General features: G+C 41.1%; 2 protein-coding genes across 2 annotated transcripts in view; both read right to left on the bottom strand.

Annotated features, from left to right (window-relative positions):
- Positions 1-698: 698 nt before the first annotated feature.
- LOC115785741 (uncharacterized) lies at positions 699-21,115 on the bottom strand. Its single transcript, XM_030737561.1, has 12 exons — positions 20,585-21,115; positions 18,037-19,905; positions 16,111-16,656; positions 14,496-14,584; positions 12,856-13,077; positions 12,410-12,574; positions 9,487-9,586; positions 9,014-9,145; positions 5,292-5,378; positions 4,882-4,980; positions 3,241-3,273; positions 699-2,062 (listed from the first exon to the last, which is right to left on the bottom strand). Exons 2-12 carry the CDS (start codon positions 19,845-19,847, stop codon positions 2,035-2,037), a joined length of 3,312 nt encoding a protein of 1,103 aa, XP_030593421.1. The 5' UTR covers positions 19,848-19,905; positions 20,585-21,115; the 3' UTR covers positions 699-2,034.
- Positions 19,942-21,628, bottom strand: part of LOC115785386 (protein prune homolog 2-like) — a 25,456-nt gene continuing 23,769 nt past the window's right edge. Inside the window, exon 9 of the mRNA XM_030736942.1 lies at positions 19,942-20,382. Within this exon, the coding sequence (XP_030592802.1) occupies positions 20,312-20,382 (71 nt within the window). The 3' untranslated portion in view covers positions 19,942-20,311. The remainder of the gene's footprint in view (positions 20,383-21,628) is intronic.

The following is a 21,628-nucleotide window of genomic DNA, read 5'->3' as shown; positions in this document are numbered from 1 at the left end:
AACTCCAGGCCTCGAGGGCCGGTGACCTGCAGGTTTTAGTTGTGTCTCTGCTTCAGCACACCTGAGTCAAATATAGAAGTCATTAGCAGGACTCTGGAGAACTTGACTGCATACTGAGGAGGTAATTTAGCCATTTGATTCAGGTGTGTTGGATCAGGGACACATCTAAAACCTGCAGGACACCAGCCCTTGAGGCCTGGAGTTTGAGACCCCTGATTTTAGAGTAACTGCATGTCTTTGGACTGTGGGAGGAAACCCGAGTACCCGGAGGAAACCCAGAGAACATGCAAACTCCACACGACGAGAGGCCCAGACCTTCTAGTTGTCAGCAGTGCTAAACACCATCCCACCAGGCTGCCATTTTGATTTCATAATCCCCCCTTTTTTTTTCTTCAATTTATTGCATCAATTTACTAAAAAACACACACACAAAAAAATCCTTTTAGCTTTCTATCTGAAAAATATGTTCATTTTAGTTTTTGGCTGTGATTATAAGCACTGGAGAAAATCTACAGAGAACTGAAGGGAAAGTGATTGCAGCAAACTGCAAAATGACTCAAAGCAGGTGATATTGTTCTCCCATCCATTTATTTTCTTCTGCTTATCCTTTCAATTAAATTGAAAAATCAGTGAAAACACTGGTTGACGAGAACACATTTTTAATGAAGTAGGTAATTTTACATATGATACAACACATGAGTACCGTGCAAGCCACAAACATGTATAAATAAAAGTGATATGCCCCAACTTGCACAGTGGACACTTTCTACAGTGTGCCTCTCTAAATAATAGACACAGTATTTCCTCAGCAGCACTTACAGTAAGAATCTTTCTCTCTCTCTCTCTCTCTCTCTCTCTCTCACACACACACACACACACACAACCAGAAATAGAAATGTACAATATTAGCACACTGCTCCGCTTTTGGGTATGTACATCTGAGTCATTTCAAACTAAAAGCATGCAACACAACTTCTGCTACAGAATAACTGCTACTTTATTCTCACAGTCACACAGGGTGGCAGCCTTGTAAACACTTGCTATAAAGACTGACTGAGATACTGAACGAGATTGTGGCATAATGTAAAACTTTGCTGTAAAATGAGTGACCCACACTTTTGAAAACTATTTCAAACCTGCTTGGCCGTTCTGTTTCATGCTCATGTGGACACATTTTTTGCGTGTGCAAAACAAAACGAAAAGATTTTCTACAGTCTTTGATGCGAACAGAGATCTTAGCAGATGAGATGTAATACAAGCTGAAGCAGTCATTTAAATAACATTCAGAATATGATTTCACTTCATTTTAGGACTACATGTATAAAGGCAAATACTTAACATACACTGAATGCTGATTAGTAAGTGGCATCATGTGGAGGTGAGTCAGGCAGACCACTGCGTTAACCCCACATTTACCTACTGACATAATTTAATTTGAAAATACCTCAATAAATGTCTTCAAACTAAATTACATTTCCTCTCATTCACACAATATGGAAATTACTGCACCTTCAGTTTATGTTTGTGGCTTATTCACATGGGATGCTAGTACTACTCTAGAGCCTCACCGTGGCTCCAAAAATACATTATTACAATAACCCAAAGTTAATTATCAATATATGATCGTTAACACATGAATGTTACAAGCCCGTAACTAGTATCCTCAAAGGTAATCTATAATGTGAATTGCATGTCAATAAAAGCATGGTTGACATTAAAGATGAAGTAAAAGAAAACAAAGAAGGAACATAATCAAGTGCTGAGAGAACTGTATTATAGTATAAAGCATTTTCCCTTCAGCATAGTACAGTTTTTGCACCACAATCACAGTATTACTGTATATTCTGCACCCTCAGATCTGAATTAGCTTTTGCCTGATGTTTTCTACAACAGCATCCTCCTTTCTGAGCTAGTTGTTGGTGTAACAGCTTTGTGTACGTGTCATGCTGCAGGCCGGCTTTTATGTTCAGACATGCTGCGCTAAGGTACACCATAACACAGGGGGGCGACGAAGGGCAGCAGCCAAATATCTCATCACACAGCTGAGTTCCCCTTGTCGACTCTGAGAGGGGAGAGAAGAAGGAAGAGAAATGAGTGCAACACATCCACATTACAATAAAACATTTAGAGGAAAATGATGTCAGACACCCTTCATGGTAAGCGAGAACATGAAAGAGTGGTCAGTAAAGTAAATCACAATTATAAGGTGTATGTATCTGAAGCTGTCCCAGCTGCAGATGGAAATTGTTTTTTGATGACTGTATTTGAGATGCTAAATAAAGTTTAAAAAGTTTCAGCAAAACAGCTAAATTTACATTTGTTCAGGCCTCATCCTAAATTTAAAGGGCAGCACTTTTAAAGGTGCCTTACTCTCCAAATAATAAAACTTTATGTCAGCATCGTTCTGCCATCATTTTCTATCATTATTTTTTCATTTAAAAACAGAATAATTCACTTAAGCCAAAACCATGCCAGTGTAACACTTTACAGTTACCCTGGTCAGTTGGTCACAAGGCTTCCATCCAACTACACTGTCATTGGTGGGTCAAATTTCTGGGTTACCTTCATAAAAAGAGAAGTGCTGACAGGAGGTGGGAGGAACAGTCTATTTCTGAAAAAAAATATGCTGTTTTGAAAACACCCCACTTTAATTCTCCCAAAACTAAACAAGACTGCTGTATGTAACTAAACATTTGCTGACTGTTTCCTCCGTGTTGGCTCCAAACTAATTTTCACCATGTGAAAGAAACATTTGGTGCTGCTGTATTACAGCAGTGTTACAGCTGTTGGATTAAAAGCCAAATTCAGACTTTGCAAAAAAATTGTTTCTCTGTTATGGGTCAGGAACCAACATGATATATAACTGAAATACAGAAGGCTAACCTTTCCCATGTGTGGATGTTCTATCAGATTTCCTGTTTAATACTTGAGGTTTTGGGTGCAAACATACAAGTAGTCCCCAAGGGTGTCCGTGTCTTGGAAATTCAGTACTTTCTCAGTGAGAGAGACCCGAGCAAGTTTAGAAGCTATGCAATTTGCCACTGGATAGGTCTATTAGTTCTACTATTACATCTGGCACAGATGGTGCAGGTGAATTATCTCAAGAATGCTGGCATCCAGATTGATTGGCCTAAAACTTTTTTTTTTTTTTTTTTAATATGGACAAGCATTTCCTGGTTTGAGATGGGAGCAGTGTTACACTGTCAAATAGGATCAGTGGATTACTTACTTATCACTTACTCTGCTGTTGTTTCCTGCAATTCTGTGTCCAGTCTGGTTTAGCATTAGGTTGGAAGGCAGAGAGCAAAAGTAAGTGAGGGAGGTTAACTAAGCAATTATGGTCAGTAGACGTGCAAAAGCTGGGGATTAGTAGCCTATAGCAACACTGGCACTGACAGATGACTTGACGAAAAGAAAAACAAGCATTGTCAAGGTGAGAGTATACAAGGTCAAAGCAATGCACTGCAATGCACAGGGTGCAACTAGTTTCCTCAAAACAATCAATATTTGACCCTAAACATCAACAGACTTTTAAAAATACCTTTATATGGGATAAGAAGACAGTCAAAGGTCAGTCAAAGGTTAGTCTCAGCATGAGAAAATTAATGAAGGATTTTCAGAGAAATTAGACATAACCAAAGACAGGCAGGTTAAGGGATTTACCTCGTGCATGCAAATTTGTGTATACTCCTCTCCTGGTCATACCTTTGGGCAGAGAAATGTGTAAACATGCCTAAAGCACTTGAAATGACACTGCACTGTTTGGTTTCAGTTTCTAAGGAAAATAAGCATATTTCTTGAGTAAATCTGCAAAAAAAGTATTTGTTTCTGTAATTACAGAAGTTATTAGTTATTAGCATTAGTTATCTGTTTGCAAGCTAGTCAAGCCAAGGTTAAAAAAAAAGGATAAACATTCAAATGCGGTTGCAACTACAGTACTGGATATTAAATGCCATATACTCCACATATTAAGTATTAAGTATACTGTATGCTAACAAGTTTCTGTCTACACTAGGTGTATAAAAGTTATTATAGCCCGTGAGTTACAGAACGTCCAAGAGGGCTGGAATAGTAAAACTATTGCCTAATAACTTGCTTTTTTTAAAAAAGCAAATTGTTCAAGTTACAGTTAAATTGTTCAAGTTAAATACACATTTAACAAACCATCCAGCTGTAACACCGATGATGAGTAGCCTGAGATATCTTAAATAAAAATGAATGCAATTTCAATAATACGTCTCAGTTTTTCCACATTATAAAGAAAGGCTGATGCAGCAAATCAAAGAAACACGTCAACATATCAACATGGCTCTCTGGGCTTACACTTTAAGAAACAATTGCTTAATTACAGACAAAAGCACTGACAGCTCGCTCATTATCCAGACTTCATTCTGTAATGAAAAACAGAACATTTTCTTTGAATTCACTGAAAATGTGGAATTTTTCACTCCGGACCTACTGTGAAAACAGAGCATTTTTGCATTGCATTCCTCTACTTACTTTGGTGTAGTACAACAGGCCACGAGAAGGTGTTAAAACTGATGAAAATATGGTTAAACGTCTGACAATTTTTTCCATTATTTGCAATATTCACATTTTTTTCCAAAGTATCCAATGCACCGGATTGGACCCTTTGGTGAGCCGGTTCTGCTGTATGTTTGACATCTCTGGTCTACACAGTTACCAATAACAAAAAATTTGAACGGCTTGTTTAAATGTCTTCCATAGAATCAGTGATCATTTCCTTAGAGGAAATGATTATGGTCCTGTGCTGTTACTCATTAACGCCACTCACACAAGTTTAGCACCCAGAAACTTCTACAGTCATGCCACTTGAGCAGAATAGTTTTGGTGTCTACAGACAGTAAATAACAGACTCACTTGACAATGCTGTGAGGAATGTGGACATACTCCATGGGAATGATTTCTCCAAGCTCCTGCAGACTATGCACATACTTGATCTTACTGCTGAACTTGGAACTGAAGAGGGGGGGGAACAAGAAAGTTTATTTCAGTGATTTCTCTTTAACACATTTATTAAATAATTGTGAGGGGAAATGTTTACTCAAGATACATGACTTTGGTAAACAGCTACATAAAAACTGTTGTGAGGTAAATGCTATATGATACTGCTTCTTGATGATGATCGCGATTAAAATGCAGGATATATTTGGAGCAAGAACATATAAATGTGCAGACTTTTTAAAATTATGACTACAATAAATTATGAGTACATTTGAAGTAACATTTAATTATTGAGAGACACACATGAATTTAAATTACAACAAGACCTTATGAAGGGTCTGGTAATTCCTAGCAAAGTCCGTATGAACCAGGAGGGATGAACAATGATGAACATCTTTAGGTTTTTCTTCAGTCTGTGGGACAAAACAGTCAGAGGTGACATAAAAGAGTAGCACAATACTGAGAACTACAACTTAGAAGATTATACAAAAAAAACAAATTAAAAAAAAAAAAAACAAGGACAAAACAAAAGTTAAAATTTTGTCAGCTGCTAGTGTTGCCCCTCAGCCTCCTAGTAGTAGTATCTTTAGGTGGCACAAATCTCCTGGAAGTACAAGTTCTAGAACATATTCACCAGGTCTCAGTAGATCTTAATGGGGTGCATATGAGCATTAGTGACTTTTATGCACTATGTCAATTCAAAAGTAAATGGCTAAGTAAGAACCAGGAATAAAAAAAAAAAATGCTAAAATCATAAGAAATATAAACCACTGGGAAGACTGCTGCTTTCTGTGATCGGCATTATTATGTCAGAGATGCATCTATTGTATGAATTTGAACATCCTAGGTCACATCATTCTTGAGTTATTGTGTTCAGAAAGTTGAAAGTTAGGGTCAGGGTTGCTGCCCCACTGGGCAGGCAGTGTTGACAGTACCCTGTCAGCTTTTTAGGCTGAGGGGTATTAAAAGGAGAGTACAGCAACAACATTAACACCTGGAAGAGGACACAGTTTCTTCCCCATTTGTTTTTTTTTTTTTTTTAATTATCATATTTTTCATGGCAGGAACATCATGCCCTGAAATAATAAATGGTACATTGAGTTTCCAGATCGACAAACCCCCAGTTCAGTATAGTTGTGCAAAACTAAGCTGTTTTGTTAATACTTAGTTAAGTTGGGGCACAGTTGTTTCGTCATTTGTTTGTTTGTTTTGTTTTTGTTATGATGTTATATGTCTAATTGTGTGTTATTATAGTGCACTGTCAAAGATTTGTGACCCCAGGAAGAACAGCTGCTGCACTGCTGCAGCTCACGAGGACCTTAACAAACTACACTTCACTTCAGTCGGATCACGGTATTTTAAAGCTGTTGTTGAAGGTTAACAGAGAATGTGCTGGTTTTTTTTTTTTTAGAGCACAGCATACTTTATGTAACTAAAACTTATCATGCATATAATACAGTGGTGCACAAAGATTTATATACCCTGGCAGAATTTGTGATTTTATTTGGCCATTTTTTCAGAGAATATAAATGAACACAAAAACTTTTCTTTCACTCATGGTTGGTGGTTGGGTGAAGTAATTTACTGTCAAACAACTGTGTTTATCTTTTTAAAATCACATCAGTGTTGCTAACTTAGCTACTTTGTCACTAACCACCTCCCCCTCCAGCCAGTTCTGTTCTCAGATGGCAAAGTAGCCCATTCTTCTTGACAAAATGCCTCCAGTTCCAGATCTCCTCAAAGTGGCTCAATGATATTGAGGTCAAGAGACTGCGACGGCCACTCCAGAACCTTCACTTTTTTCTGCTGTAGCCAATGACAAGTTGACTTGGCCTTGTATTTTACATCATTGTCATGTTGGACTGCTGAAGTGCGTCCCATTTGCAGCTTCTGGACTAATGAATGCAAATTTTCTTTAATTATTTCCTGATAACGCTGCATTCATCTTGCCACCATTTTTGACCAAGTCCCCTATGCCTGTGTAGCTCACATGTCACAATTTTGGCCTCATCACTCTAAATAACTTTTTTCCAGTTATTTTTGAGGCTCTTCTTGGTGCTCTTTGGCATATTGTAAGCAGGCTGCTTTGTGGCACTGACACAGTAATGGCTGTCTTCTGACAACTCGATTATGCAGCCCATTTTTTTTTCAAGTGTCTCCTTAGTTTTCATCTTGAAACAGCCACACTACTTTTGTCTTGTATGTCAGCTGAAGTTATTTGTGGGTTTTTTCTTTGCATCCCAAACAATTTTCCCAGCAGTTATGGTTGAAATTCTTGTCGGTGTACCTGACTGTGGCTTGGTTTCAACAGAATCCCTCATTTTCCACTTCTTAATCAGAGTTTGAGCACTGCTGATGGCATTCTCTTTTCCTTGGATATCTTTATTTAAATCCTTTTCCTATTTTATGAAGTTCAAATATCTTCTCCAGCATGTCCTTTGATAATTCTTTTCCTTTCCCAAGCGCTCAGAATCCAACAACGCCAGTGCAATAGTGAATGAAACATTCAGGGTTCTGTAAGGAGTTCAGAAACCCACTGACTTTTTATAGAGAGACACTAATTATACACAAACAGATCACAGGTGAGGATGGTTACCTTTAGTAGCCATTTAAACCTGTGTGTCAACTTGTATGTTGTCATGCCAAAACTTCCAGGGTGCATAAATGTTGATTAGAGTCATCTGGATAGTTTCTGTTGTCATGATGATCTAAAGAGGTCAAACACAGTTGTTTGATAAATGGTTTCACCAACCACTAACCATGAGTGAAAGAAAAGTTATGATTCATATTCTCTGAAAAATGGCCAAAAAATGCCTCACGCCCTATGACAGCTGAGATGGGCTCCAGCTAGATAGATAAAAAAAATCCCAGTGTATGTAAACTTTTAACCACAACTGTATGGAACCAAAGCTGTGGTCAAGGAAACAGTAACAATGGAATGTAAACAATACAGCTATTCAGTATTACATTTACAACAAGCTTGTCTGTGAATATGTCCTTTAATGCACATAATAAACAAATATGTAGGAGTGCTTTTTTGCATTTGTGCAGTATTTCTAAAATTAGAAACATCCTTTCTTAGAGTGATGCTGAAACGCTAATTCATGCATTTAGTTCTTCTAGGCTGGACTATTGTAATTCATTATTATCAGGCTGTCCTAAAAGCTCCCTGAAAAGCCTTCAGCAGATCCAAAATGCTGCAGCTAGAGTACTGACAGAGACTAGAAAGAGAGAGCATATTTCTACCATATTGGCTTCTCTTCTTTGGCTCCCTGTTAAATCTAGAATAGAATTTAAAATCCTTCTCCTCACCTACAAGGTCTTGAATAATCAGGCCCCATCTTATCTCAAAGACCTCATAGTCCCGTATCACCCAAATAGAGCACTTCGCTCTCAGACTGCTGGCTTACTTGTGGTTCCTCGGATACTTAAGAGTAGAATGGGAGGCAGAGCCTTCAGCTTTCAGGCCCCTCTTCTGTGGAACCAGCTCCCAGCTTGGATTCAGGAGACAGACACCCTCTCTATTTTTAAGATTAGGCTTAAAACTTTCCTTTTTGATCAAGCTTATAGTTAGGACTGGATCAGGTGACCCTGAACCAGCCCTTAGTTATGCTGCTATAGGCCTAGGCTGCTGGGGGGTTCCCATAATGCACTGTTTCTTTTCATTGACCTTATTTACTTTGTTTATACTCCACTCTGCATTTAATCATTAATTGTTATTAATCTCTGGCTCTCTTCCACAGCATGTCTTTCCTCTCCCCTCAGACTAACCGGTCACGGCAGATGACTGCCCCTCCCTGAGCCTGGTTCTGCTGGAGGTTTCTTCCTGTTAAAAGGGAGTTTTTCCTTCGCCAAGTGCTTGCTCATAGGGGGTCATTTTGACCATTGGGTTTTCTGTGTAATTACTGTAGGGCCTTTACCTCACAATGTAATGCACTTTGAGGCAACTGTTTATTGTGATTTGGCGCTATATAAATAAAATTGAATAGAATAGAATGCCTTTATTGTCATTATACAGGATGTGCAATGAGATTGGAGTAAATATTACCTTCTGTCAATCATTTGGTAGCACCTTTTCATCCAGGTGAAACCAGGCATTCTCCTGCGAGGTGTTGCACCATTCAGATAAACAATTATATAATCTTCGGCTACCATCAATTCCAAGGTACTTATTACATATCTACACACAAAGAAACAATGATAAACATTGAGTTAGACTGGCAATGTTCATTTTACATATGATGACTGCAGCAAAATGTTATTCTTGTCAGTTGTCAATGGCATTATGATATACAGGTATACAGTCCACATTTAATTGTTCTCAGCTTATACTTATTTATACAATTCTTATAAGCTCTGCAATATCAGCGTGTACAAAACCACTTCATTGTCTAAGTGTTTCTACAAGGTTAATCCTAGCTGGACTCCAGCCAGGTTTCAAAACTCCACGAAAAGCCTTTGGGTTGGACATGAAATGCAAGGGTGGTGTAACCAGCCAGAAATATTTTGAAATGTACTTACAGAAAAAGGTTTTCCATGACATAATTGTAATTGTCACAGTTGCTGTCTGGTAGGAAACATGCAGCAAACACAATAATGGCTTTCTGTTCAGCATAATAACCTGAAACACAAAATACACAAACAGGATGCTATGTATCAATTATAGCGCATCTGTATAAAACTTTTCTCAAAAACGTTTTCAAGAATTCTCCAAAGAATTCATTTTGTCCTCTTTATGGCAAACTAATAAGCAAGTTTTTTTTGGACTCATGGGTCCACAGATGACGCCATATCCTTCCTTCTCCACAAGACCCTTTCACACATAGACACTGGTAAGGGGAACTATGTGAGATCAGAATCAGAATCAGAAGGTTTTTATTGCCATATGGGTGAACAGGTTCACAGCATTAGGAAATTGCTGCGGTACTTCGTGCTTACAGAAAGAAACAAATAAGTATAAAAACTATAAGACAATATACAAGTATACAAATTGCAAATATACAGAGATATTAGAGCTATAACTATAGCACAATATTACAAAATTACAAAATATACAGTGCAGAGACTAATTAAAAGATAGAAGAATGTAGACTATATTCCACTAATATGTACATCAGTGCAGTCAGACAGGTGCATAGACATAGGGTCATCAGCGTTTGTGGAGGGTGGTGGTAACAGTCTTAGGGTAATTGTTCATGAGTCCAACAGCAGAGGGGAAGAAACTGTTCTTATGGCGGGAGGTTCTGGTCCGTATGGACCGTAGCCTCCTGCCTGAGGGGAGAGGGTCAAAAAGTCTGTGCCCAGGGTGAGAGTGGTCGGCTGTGATCCGACCTGCACGCCCCAGTGTCCTGGAGGTGTACAGGTCCTGGAGAGATGGGAGGTTACAGCCAATCACCTTCTCAGCAGAGTGCACAACGCGCTGTAGTCTCTGTTTGTCCCTAGTGGTGGCTCCAGCGTACCACACAGTGATGGAGGAGGTGAGGATGGACTCAATGATGGCAGTATAGAACTGCACCATGGTCCTTGCTGGCAAGTTGAATTTCTTCAACTGCCGCAGGAAGTACATCCTCTGCTGGGCCTTTTTGATGACAGAGGTGATGGTGGGCTCCCACTTGAGGTCCTGGGTGATGGTAGTTCCCAGGAAGCGAGAAGAGTCCACTGTGGTGATGGGGGTGTCAGTCAGGATGATGGAGGGTAGAGGGGCTGTGTGCTTCCTAAAGTCCACTATAATCTCCACTGTCTTCTGGGCGTTCAGTACCAGGTTATTGTGGCTGCACCAGGACGCCAGACGTTTGACCTCCATCCTGTAGGCCGACTCGTCCCCGTCTGAGATGAGTCCGATGAGAGTCATGTCGTCTGCAAACTTAATAAGCTTGACAGACTGGTGGTCAGAGGTGCAGCAGTTGGTATACAGGGAGAAGAGCAGAGGAGAGAGGACACAGCCCTGAGGAGTGCCAGTGCTGATGGTCCGGGAGTCCGAGACATTCTTCCCCAGCCTCACGTGCTGCTTCCTGTTCGTCAGGAAGTCAGTGAGTGCTGTTTGTAGATTACAGCTCAGCATTCAACACCATAGTTCCCTCCAGGCTGGTCTCTAAGCTGCTGGACCTAGGCCTGGGCCCATCCCTGTGCAGGTGGGTTCACAGCTTCCTGACCAGCAGACCACAGGTGGTACGAGTGGGTCACCTCACCTCATCCTCCCTCACCCTCAACACTGGCTGTGTGCTCAGCCCTCTGCTGTACTCACTGTACACCCATGACTGCGAGGCCACGTCAGAGTCCAACGTCATCATCAAGTTTGCTGACGACACTGCTGTTGTGGGACTGATCTCCCACAATGAGGAGACAGCCTACAGGAGAGAGGTCTCCCGCCTGGAGAACTGGTGCCAGGAGAACCACCTCCTGCTCAACGTCAGCAAAACGAAGGAACTGATCGTGGACTTCAGCAGGAAGCAGCAGAGGGACTACCATCCACTTGTCATCAGTGGTGCTGAGGTGGAAAGAGTGGACACTTTCAAATACCTGGGAGTGACCATCTCACAGGACCTGTCCTGGACTCATCACATAAACATCACTGTGAAGAAGGCCAGACAGCGTCTCTACCTCCTCAGGCGGCTGAGAGACTTCAAGCTCCCACTCAAGGTGCTCAGGAACTTTTACACCTGCACCATCGAGAGCATCGTGCGTGGGAGCATCACCACCTGGATGGGAAACTGCACCAAGCAGGACTTCATGGCCCTAAAAAGGGTGGTTCGTTCAGCTGAACGGACCATCAGAACCACCCTCCCCAACCTGCAGGACATTTACACCAAGCAGTGCAGGCTGAGGGCCATGAAGATCCTAAAACAGCCCAGCCACCCTGGACACTCTCTCTTCTCCCTGCTCCCATCAGGCCGGCGTTACCGCTGCCTGAGGACTAAGACTGAAAGGTTGAAGAAGAGTTTTTACCCACAAGCCATCCGTCTGCTCAACTCTGAGCCCTAACTGGACTATCATTGCACAATGTAAATATTATAATTTATAATCTATAATTCCACGTAAAAGTGTGTATAGTGTATAGTATATAGGGTATAGTGTATAGTGTGAATTACTTTTTTATTTTTATTCTTCTTATTTATATGTGTGTGTATATATGGTTGCAGGTACAAAATACATTTCACTGTGCATTGTACTGTGTATAACTGTGCATGTGACGAATAAACACTATCTTAATCTTAATCTTAATGTAAGAGGTCTGGGTGCAACTTTTCCCTCACTGCTCAACTGCAGGGCGGAGCTGTGTCCTTTTAAACTGACTTGAAATGTATTTATTCTGTTTGCAAATGAAAATAAAAAAAGACTCTCTCTGGAGAGACACTGCACCTAGTATTACAGGTTATCAATTGGGTTGCTGTCAAACAATGGGACAGTGTGATTTAAATCAGCTGTATGGTACATGTTTACCTACCGCCATGAGAAATGACTCTTTTGTAGGGCTCAATGCACTTCATATCAATGCGGTGCTCCTGCTCTCCAATCACCACGCTCCTCCACAGCCTGCTCTCCTCCACTGCTTTGTGGCCTGGATCACTTGATGCTGCACCTGCAGCCAGAACAGACTCCTCTGAGTCCCCTGTTTGTGAGAAGATGACATAAAAAAAAGGATGAAATAAAATAAATACTAACAGTTTGATTTCTATTTTATGTACAACATATGGTGGAAAGCTGCTGGACCACACAAGTTTTGACAGGAGGGTGACCAGCTGTGTGTTTACTATTTTCTTATTTCACCCTTTCCTCCTCTCTGTAAAGGATGTATGCTCCCAAAACACATTTGGAACTGTAAAGCATGTCTGTACAATACACGTTTGTGCATTTGGACATGTTTGTATTTTGTGTGTCTCTCTTTCTCACCACGTCTGTTAAATTCCAGTGAGTCTGCCTCATCAGGTGTGTCCAACTCATCCAAGTTGACATCCAAGTCATCCCCAGTATCCAAGGTGTCATCCTCTGTATCCAGGGTATCTTCTGAAAGAGGAGACCCCTCACTGCGGTCTAGGGACACGTTCATTGGTGGAGCTGCCAGCTTTCTCCTTTGATTAGACCCACCTGATATATCAGCTGAGGAGGGTTGGTCTATTCAGAGAAAGTCATTTTTTGTAAGATTTTCATTTTCTATAAAAAAAAATTACAGATCATGTGACCACCTAATGACAACAAGATTTTTATATTAAAAAGTCAACAGAAAAATTCTTAATATTAAGTATCTTTAGTAAATCATCCTGAATGAAGATTCCTTTTGACTAAAGAAGCCATCCATCCATCCATCCATCCATCCATCCATCCATCTTGTGGACTCCGAGATATTTAAATTCCTGTGCTTGAGGCAGTTATTAGTCCCTGACATGGAGTGGTCACTCCACCCTTTTCCAACTGAGAACCATCCTTGAACTAGGAGGTGCTAATTCTCATTCCCACCACCACCCACTCAACTGTGTACTGCTCCTGTACGAGCTGTAGGATACCATCTGATGAAGCAGAGCCACAGCTTCCACAAAAAGCAGAGATGACATCCTGAGTCCACCAATGTGGAAGCCTTTCACTTCTTGGCTATGTCTAGAAATTCTGTTCATAAAATTTATGAACAGATTAAGTGACAGAGGGCAGTCCTGGCAAAGTCCATCATCCACTGGTAACAAGTTTGACTTATTGTCAGTAATATTTCGGTTTTACGGGGACTAAAATGCTTGTGGTTAGTGGGCAGATACCTCATACTCCTGAAGCACTCCTAAAAGGACAAAGGACTCAGTTAAATGCCTTCTTCAAGTCCAAATAACACATGCAAACCAGTTGGGCAAACTCCCACACACACTCAAATATCCTCAAGACGATAAAGAGGTGGTTCAGTGTTCCACGACCATGATGAAACCCCCATTGTTTGACTAAAGGATGTGTTCTCTTCTCCAGTACTCTGGCATAGACCCGGTTATATGTGATTCCCAAAAAGCAAATAGCTCTTTGGGAATCACTTTGTTGGTGCAAAAATACCATTTTATGCCTGTCAAACTGTGTTATTTTTGACATTTCTTGTAAATTCAACTATAGAAATGGGAAAAATTTTGTGTTTCTGTGACAGGCTGCTAATAAAGAGCCTAAAAATACAATTTAAAATTGGTTCTTTGCTAAGTTGTCTGATATGTGTAAATAAAAACTGGTTCATCGCTTGAGTTTACGTGATTCATAGGTGCATTTTAAGTAGCTTAACCAGTGTGAAAAACATTCCTCTGAAAGTGGTCAGGTACAAGGACTGAACTGAAATTGAGTGAAAAAACAGCCAAAGAAAAACTTGGAAAGACCTTCAGAAAGCCTGGAGAACTATTCCTCAAGATCACTTAAAAAAAAAACAAAAAAAAAAAACAAGAAACATACTACAAAGTCTGGCTCATCAGAAGCAAAATATAAAGAAATGAGGGGTGGCTGAAGAATTTTGTGCACTAAAATAAAATTTATATAAAATAAAATGAACAATTAAAATTTTGTTTCTGTTTAATTACCTTCTCTGTTATCCACATCCTCTGTAGTGCCTTCACTGGAGGCCATCCTCATCATCATCCCCGCTGCACCAACTTCCTGTTGGGAGTGTCTGCTCAGAGGCTCAGAAATACAATAATGAGCCACAACATAAATGATCATTGCTATAACCACTGCAACCAGAGGCACAACTACACATAGTATTGGGCCAAACAATCCAAATACAATCATCTATAAAGTAAAAAGTACTAACTGTTCCCATGGCACTGAATCTGAGAGAGTGTGAAATGTGTTCATCTGACTCGGGACATGAAAAAAATGACAAAGAAGATGAAGAGAAACAGACTCAGTGCTTCATTCCCAGGCTGCATACGTGGGCTGAAGAAACAATGCTGAATAGTGTTGCCCCCCCCCCCGCAAACTAAAGCCCCTCTAACAGACTCTGATTAGCTTAAGGCCTGCTAACAATAGAGAGAAGCAACACAGAGACTGCCACATTTGATTGCAGACACACACAAGGTTTCTTTTTCCTTTAAAAAAAAAAAAAAAAAAAAATATCCATCATATACAGGGCTCCTGCCTTTCCCTCACACTGTTCTTGCAGCATGAGTGACTGAACCACTCTCTCCACTATCAAGTCACACGACGTGTGCGTATGGAAACTCTTAAAAGAGGGCACGGGTTATCAGAATTACAAAGTGGAGCAAAACACAAATTATGATGCAAACGGCTAACAGGAACAATTAATAACCAGTGTGCAATAACCACACGCACAAATGCACTGGAAGCATGTTCAGCCACGCATCATATGCATAAATGCAATTAATACTGATGGCAGAACTTAACTTTTGTTATTGAGGCACATTTATCTACCACTATAGTTCAAATAATATTTCCTTTCAGAGCGACTGTGTTAACCACACCACCATTGGAGGCACACATTTATTACTATATTTTGCTAATTGTACATCAGAAATGGACCCAGTTCTCTTTATATAATGATTGTTTAACTTTATAAATCTTCTTATATGGTGCAGTCACTCACTACAGTGGAACTATTGTGCTTTTCTTCCTATGTATGGCACTGCAATGATCTTGGCCACTGTAATATAGAGGTGTGATGCATTCAGATTTGGGATCTAAGTAGTGTGGAAAATTTGGGAGCCATTGGGCCATTCTGATTTTCCAGGTCTTATGGTTTTGCAACAAAACGCAGTTAGCCTAATAAAAAATGAATAAGGAGAAGGATGAGGAGAAGAAGAAGAAGAAGCAGAAGAAGAATATGAGCCTTGCTCCAATCTCATTGTACATCCTGTATAATGACAATAAAGGCATTCTATTCTATTCTATTGCTGCTTTGACCAAAAAAATGTAAGAGAACTGATCAGTTTCATTTTGATCTGTGCTGCCATCTTGTGGTTAAAAAATAACATTGCATGTCTTAATCTTTCTTCCAGGTTTTTTTTTTTTTTTTTTTTTTTTTGGAGGGGGGGGGGGGTTCAGTGATAGAAAGGGAGCAGACATGTCAGCTAATAAAGTAGCACATACTTTTAGATTCCAGAAAAGAGTAAGAATTGAAGTTTTACACAGTGAATAACCTGCTGATCTTACTGAGTCTGTATGACAAAAAAAGCTCACCTTGACAGGAAAAAGTGAACATATCCCTCCGGCACATACCGTGCATGATCTTCTGCCTCAGTGTGGACATCTGGCTGATAGAATGGCTGCCCTTCAGACTGATAATGAGCATGGTCTGACTGTGACTCATACTGACCCTGGCCATCAGCTTGATACTGAACGTACTGGAGGTCAGAACTGCACAAAGAGGTGGAGGCATCTATATACTGGCTTTCAGCTGTGCACTGACACCTAAAGTGTGCATCATCCAAGCAGTTTGGGGCATTAGCTCCAGCTTCAAAATAGTTATCAGTCTGTTCATATCTGTATTTTGTAGGTGTGGCATCAGTTGTAAACTCAGCATAGACATCAGTGGTTTGCCGTGCTCTGTCGGATTTGGTCTCTACAAAGGCTGGATAGGTGCACTGGTTTTCAGTTCTTTGGTCGATGTGATGGTAGTTGTAGCCATACTGGGTTTGACCCTGAGTTACGGTCTGTTGTCCTGACCACTGATATGCAGCATTTTCTTGATGGGACGACAGTTGTGATGTTATGTCTTGGTGTGTTCTTTCACAGGAAAAGGAGATGATTGCAGAGAGAAGTAAAAGTTCAGAATTAATACACATGGAGTCACAGTGATACTTTTTCATCTATACAGTGTTTTTCATATATGCATTTATACAGCAAACAAACACTCAAACTCTGTCAAAAGTCCACTGTATAATATATCATTAGGAAACTTAAGTGCCTTGAAGGCTTAATTTTCATTGTGTAATTGTTTTTGGTGTGTTTAATAAACTAAATTTTACATTAAAGACACCCTGTGGGCTTCTTGGCTGCTAGTAGCACCACAACGCAGTTGGACCCTTATTTGTTCACCTCTAAATATGCAGAGACACAAATGCACGTGGATGGGCACGAGTGACAGGATTTCAATTTCAGCCATTATTCAACCAATCAACAGGTGGCGGTAATGTGCCAAAAACAAACAAACAAACAAACAAAAAAACCAGCAATGCTTCAGCCAAAGCAAGGAAGCCTGAAAGCAAGAAAACTATAGAATATGCCAAGAAGAAAGCAGTTTTTTAAAGCATGTATATTTGTATACCGTTGTTCAGCCTCCAGGATACTTTCATTGTGTTTTGTGGTGTTAAATCTAACCTTAATGTTAAATTGTTTAAATGAAAACCCAACACAAATACCATACATGTTTAACATAAACAAATTTGCTAATGTAGTGTTGAGGCTACATGAGCAACTTATTTTCCTGATGTACTGGTGATTACCTATGCATACGCACTCTTAGACAGAACAGCACACACACACACACACACACACCAACACCTTGCAAGAGAGCTAGGGGAGCTGTTTCCATTAGCTGTGGTGGGTCTCCAGCTGTAATGAGGCAGGTAATGCATATCTAATGAGGCATAAACAGATTTATAAACACACTCAAAAAACACACAAAGCTGCAGATCAAACCTTGCTGCTAAATACATGAGATAGACTTACATACACATGCAGGGCTTGTTTCTCTCTCACGTATTATATACAGCCATAGTCTCGTCATGCTCTCACTTATCCTGTCAGTCAGCCAGTCACTTATCCATCCAACACACACACATACATACATACATACGGGTCACCAGGCTCACGTCCTCAGGTGGGCCTTCCGACTCAATCTTCATTGAGAAAACTTTAGAGACTAAAAGAACCAAGGGAGAGGGAGGGGAGGGAGGGCTCTGTGTATCTGTGTGTTTGTGTGAAAGACAGACAGGTCTATGTGTGCAGGCATTTTCATTCACTTGCTGTTAGCAGCATGAGAGTAGAAAAGTACATCAAGTATGAAAAACTGGTGTACGCCTTCTCTAGTTACCACAAATGAAGTCACTTCTAATTCCAGTGTATGTGGAATTAAGGCATAAGTATTTGGAATGTGTTGCTTACCTTAAATCAGCTAAATAACTATCTTGTGAAGCTCCAACATCTCCAGTCTGATGTTCAGTAGACCATTTATCCCAATCATCAGTCCTTATAGGTTGTCCATCACAGTAATCCACTCTGTTGAGTAGAAACCCATCCCTCTTTGGCTCATGTGCTTGTTGAAATGAAGAATCTCCAATCAGGTCATCAGTGAAGCTCAGTAGGTCTGAAGACACTAACTCTTTTCTTTCTTCCCTCTCTCTTTGTACTTCTGAGGTCCATTTTGGAAGGCTAGTGTGCTCTAGTGCGTCAGTTTCCTCATCCTGCTCCTCCTCGTCATTTTCCTCTTCCATTAAATCTCCAGAAAATGGTAACCCGAGTCTTTTGTCAATAGAAACACATGTTTCATTTACAGGGGTGCCAATCAGAGAGCTGGTATGGGAGGCTGAACTGTTGGTAAGCACGGGGGATTGCGGCTCAGATGTGGTTTGGGATGTGTCCTGTCTGCCTAACTGAGCACCCCAGACTTGAAAGTCACCCAAGGAAGCCGGACATGGTGAAGGAGCTGGTGGCGAATGACCACCTTCGTCCGAATCTTCCATCGAGATCTGTGAGCGGACATAAACCTCCTCTATGGTTTTCAAAAAGTGATCTGATGGATATCTTAATGATGGAGACACACTCCGGGGCACAATGCTTGATTCACTGTCATAATTTCCTTCTTCAAACTCTGATTGACTGCAGCCTGTTGGTCTTGAATCTGACTGATGAAAAGCTTCTGAGTCATTTTTTGATTGACTGGGACCAACAATTTCTGGAACCATGTGACGCTTAGCGGCACTATCAAGAGTTGCTTGGTAAGTTTCCCTGACTTGTTGTACCTTATTTTGCAGCGTGTCTTTGTCATAATCTTGTTTTGCAGCTTGGGCCTGAGTTTGCAGAACTGAGGCAGCATAGGACAGCATGCTAAACGTCGCCATGGACTTCTTTGTTCCCTTTGATTGCCTTTCACTCTGTTTAGGCCTCTCATGCCACTCTCTTGTAGCTTCTTTTACTGTGCCAGATACAAAGATGTATTCCATTTCTAGGCCAAGTTCATCTTGACTATCTGCGTGACAACTGTCATCGTTTTTCAGTGGGTCGGTCTCGCCACGAGGACTGGAGCTCAGCAACGTACTTTCCGTGCTCTCATTTTTAGCTCCCACTTGGCTTTCAGTGGCAAGCTCATCTTCACTGGTTGTCACACAGCTCAGGGATAACGCTTGATCAGTCTGGATTTGAGGTTCAGCAGCTTCCTCTTGACTCCGTGAAATTTGCTGAGTGCTGGTGGAGCAGCTAACCAGAAGAAATGGGGAATGATCTCTGGGTTGCTCTATCCAGTCAGTCTCCGCTGATCCTTCTCTGCTTCTGTGACCCATCTCACTGGCTGCCTCAAACAGAAACACTTGGTTATCTGGCTGTTCTTTATTTGAAATATCTACTCTCTCGTCTGTCTGAATGGGTTTGGTCACAGCTATAAAAGGGCTAGACTGCTCCTCTAACTGTATCATGTCTACTATAGGGCAAGTAGAAGTGTCAGGGGAGGATGTCAGGCTCCACACACCTGCTCCTACGTTGTCGTATTCAGAGGTGGAGGTGACCATGCCACAGACAGGTAAGTCCCACGTGTCAGTGCCTTCATAGGTGGATATTTCATCTTCATCTTCTGCAGAGTTCTTTTGGCTCTGAGCACTTTGTAGATCTTTGTCCTCCATTTCTTCACTCTGTGTTGTACCCTCTGCAGCCTCTATGACTATTTTTACAACTTCAGGTAGCTGGTTAAATGCTTCACACATACCACTCTTCTCCTCTAAAATGTTTTCTTCTTTGTCTTGTTTGTTGGCATGTGTCTCACCGGCATCCACCGAATCCATGTGACTAAGGTCCTTTCCATTTTCAGGTCCTTCAGGAGTGGTCATTGCTGAAGAGCTGTCTTCCTGTATGGTGGTGTTCCACATCTCCATGCCACCATCTGAGTATCCCAGTGGACTTTCTACAGATGTGCTGCCCTTTATATTGGGGTTCAGTCCACAGAAAGAACCTGAGTTTTCAGATAAGTTGTCAGGGGTGGTGAGAGGTGAAAGACTGTCATCCCGGATTGTCATATTCCACATATCTAGTGATTCGGGGTAAGATGTGGTGGTTCCACTATCAGATTTAAGAAATCCCTTCTGAGCTGAGTATGTCCAGAAGTCTAAGAGCTGTTGGTCTCTTTTTTTTCCTTCATCCTCTTCTTTAGATGTGTCTGGTGTTAAAGTGTTCAAGATTGTTTTCTTTGTTGACAACTGTGTTTTTTCTTGTGCTCCAGTAATGCCAGCTTTGCTTTTTCCAGCTGAATCTTCCTCTGGTGGCGTGAGCTGAAGATCGGCTAAACTAACGGGTTTCCACTCATCCTTAAGTACACAATCTGAGTTCCAGTTTTCATGTGATTCAGTCTGTTCAGTGATCAGACTAAGCTGAGGTTCAAGACTTTTCCCTTTGTAGTGGGAATTTTCTGACTTTAAGGTCTCTTGTCTGCTTTCATTTTCTCTCATGTTACCGACTAAGTCTTTGCCTCCAACTTCTTCCAAAATATTAGGTGGGCTCTCAGAATCTTTAGGTCTAGTCCACACATTATTGTCACTTGAGGACAATGCTCCTTGTGTGTCAAAGCCCAGTTCATCCCAGGTTTCTGACAAAGACGATGACACACTGTCTTTATGTTGTAGGCAACTGATCCTTTCAACAACATCTTCTGGAAAGAACCTGACCCCACAGCTGCTGGGTGGGCGGCTACCGACCAGGCTGTTGACTGGGGTTGGAGGAACCACGGTGTCAATCATCTCATTCCCATGGCTTGAACCACGGCGATCAATTGAACAATTTCCACTTTCAAGTCCTCCAACTGAGTTGGGAGCAGAAAAATCAAGAAAGCTTAGCTCTTCAAGTTCTGATAAGCTGGAGCTCCCTGCTCTTCTTTCATCTTCATCTCCTCCTTCTCCAGAATTTGCCAGCTCTCCCCCTGCTGGTATAGACTGGTCATTGCTATGCAATGGGTCAAAATGAAACAGGTCAAGGTTATCACTCCTGTTTCTGCTAGAGCGGTGTTTCTTCCTCTCAGGTGGGACAGGAGGTGAGAGCGATAACAACCCCAAAGGAGAGGGGTTTCTCAGAAAGAGTCCTCCTGGCCCTGTTGCTGGACCGCCACCTGCTATAACCTCACCCACTGGACTGTCATCACTAAGGAATACTGAACTCTCTTTGGAGGAGCGGCTGCTACGAATGGTGGTCATTCCACTGTCAGGGCTCACCAGCTCCCCACCAACATTGACTCCTACACCTCCCGTGTCCTCGTCACCATCTCCCATCACCCTATTTGCAAGAGATTAAAAAAAAGAAAAGGTATCAGTGAATTGCATAATTGCATAATATGCATAATTGCATATTTGTCTAAAATCATGAACATCTCATTTGCCCTGAACTACTGCTGTCATTTAAAAATACAGACATATAGATATTTCAGAGGTTTTATACCTTGCTGTTGCCACTGTATCACCATTACCCCCCTCGGCTCTCTCTATGTCAGAACCATCCATGT

The sequence above is a fragment of the Archocentrus centrarchus genome, chromosome 9 (assembly GCF_007364275.1).
Source record: "Archocentrus centrarchus isolate MPI-CPG fArcCen1 chromosome 9, fArcCen1, whole genome shotgun sequence".
In the NCBI taxonomy this organism is placed as follows: Eukaryota; Metazoa; Chordata; class Actinopteri; order Cichliformes; family Cichlidae; genus Archocentrus; species Archocentrus centrarchus.
Note: the sequence above shows the minus strand (reverse complement) of the source record. Positions and strands in the feature narration are given on the sequence as shown.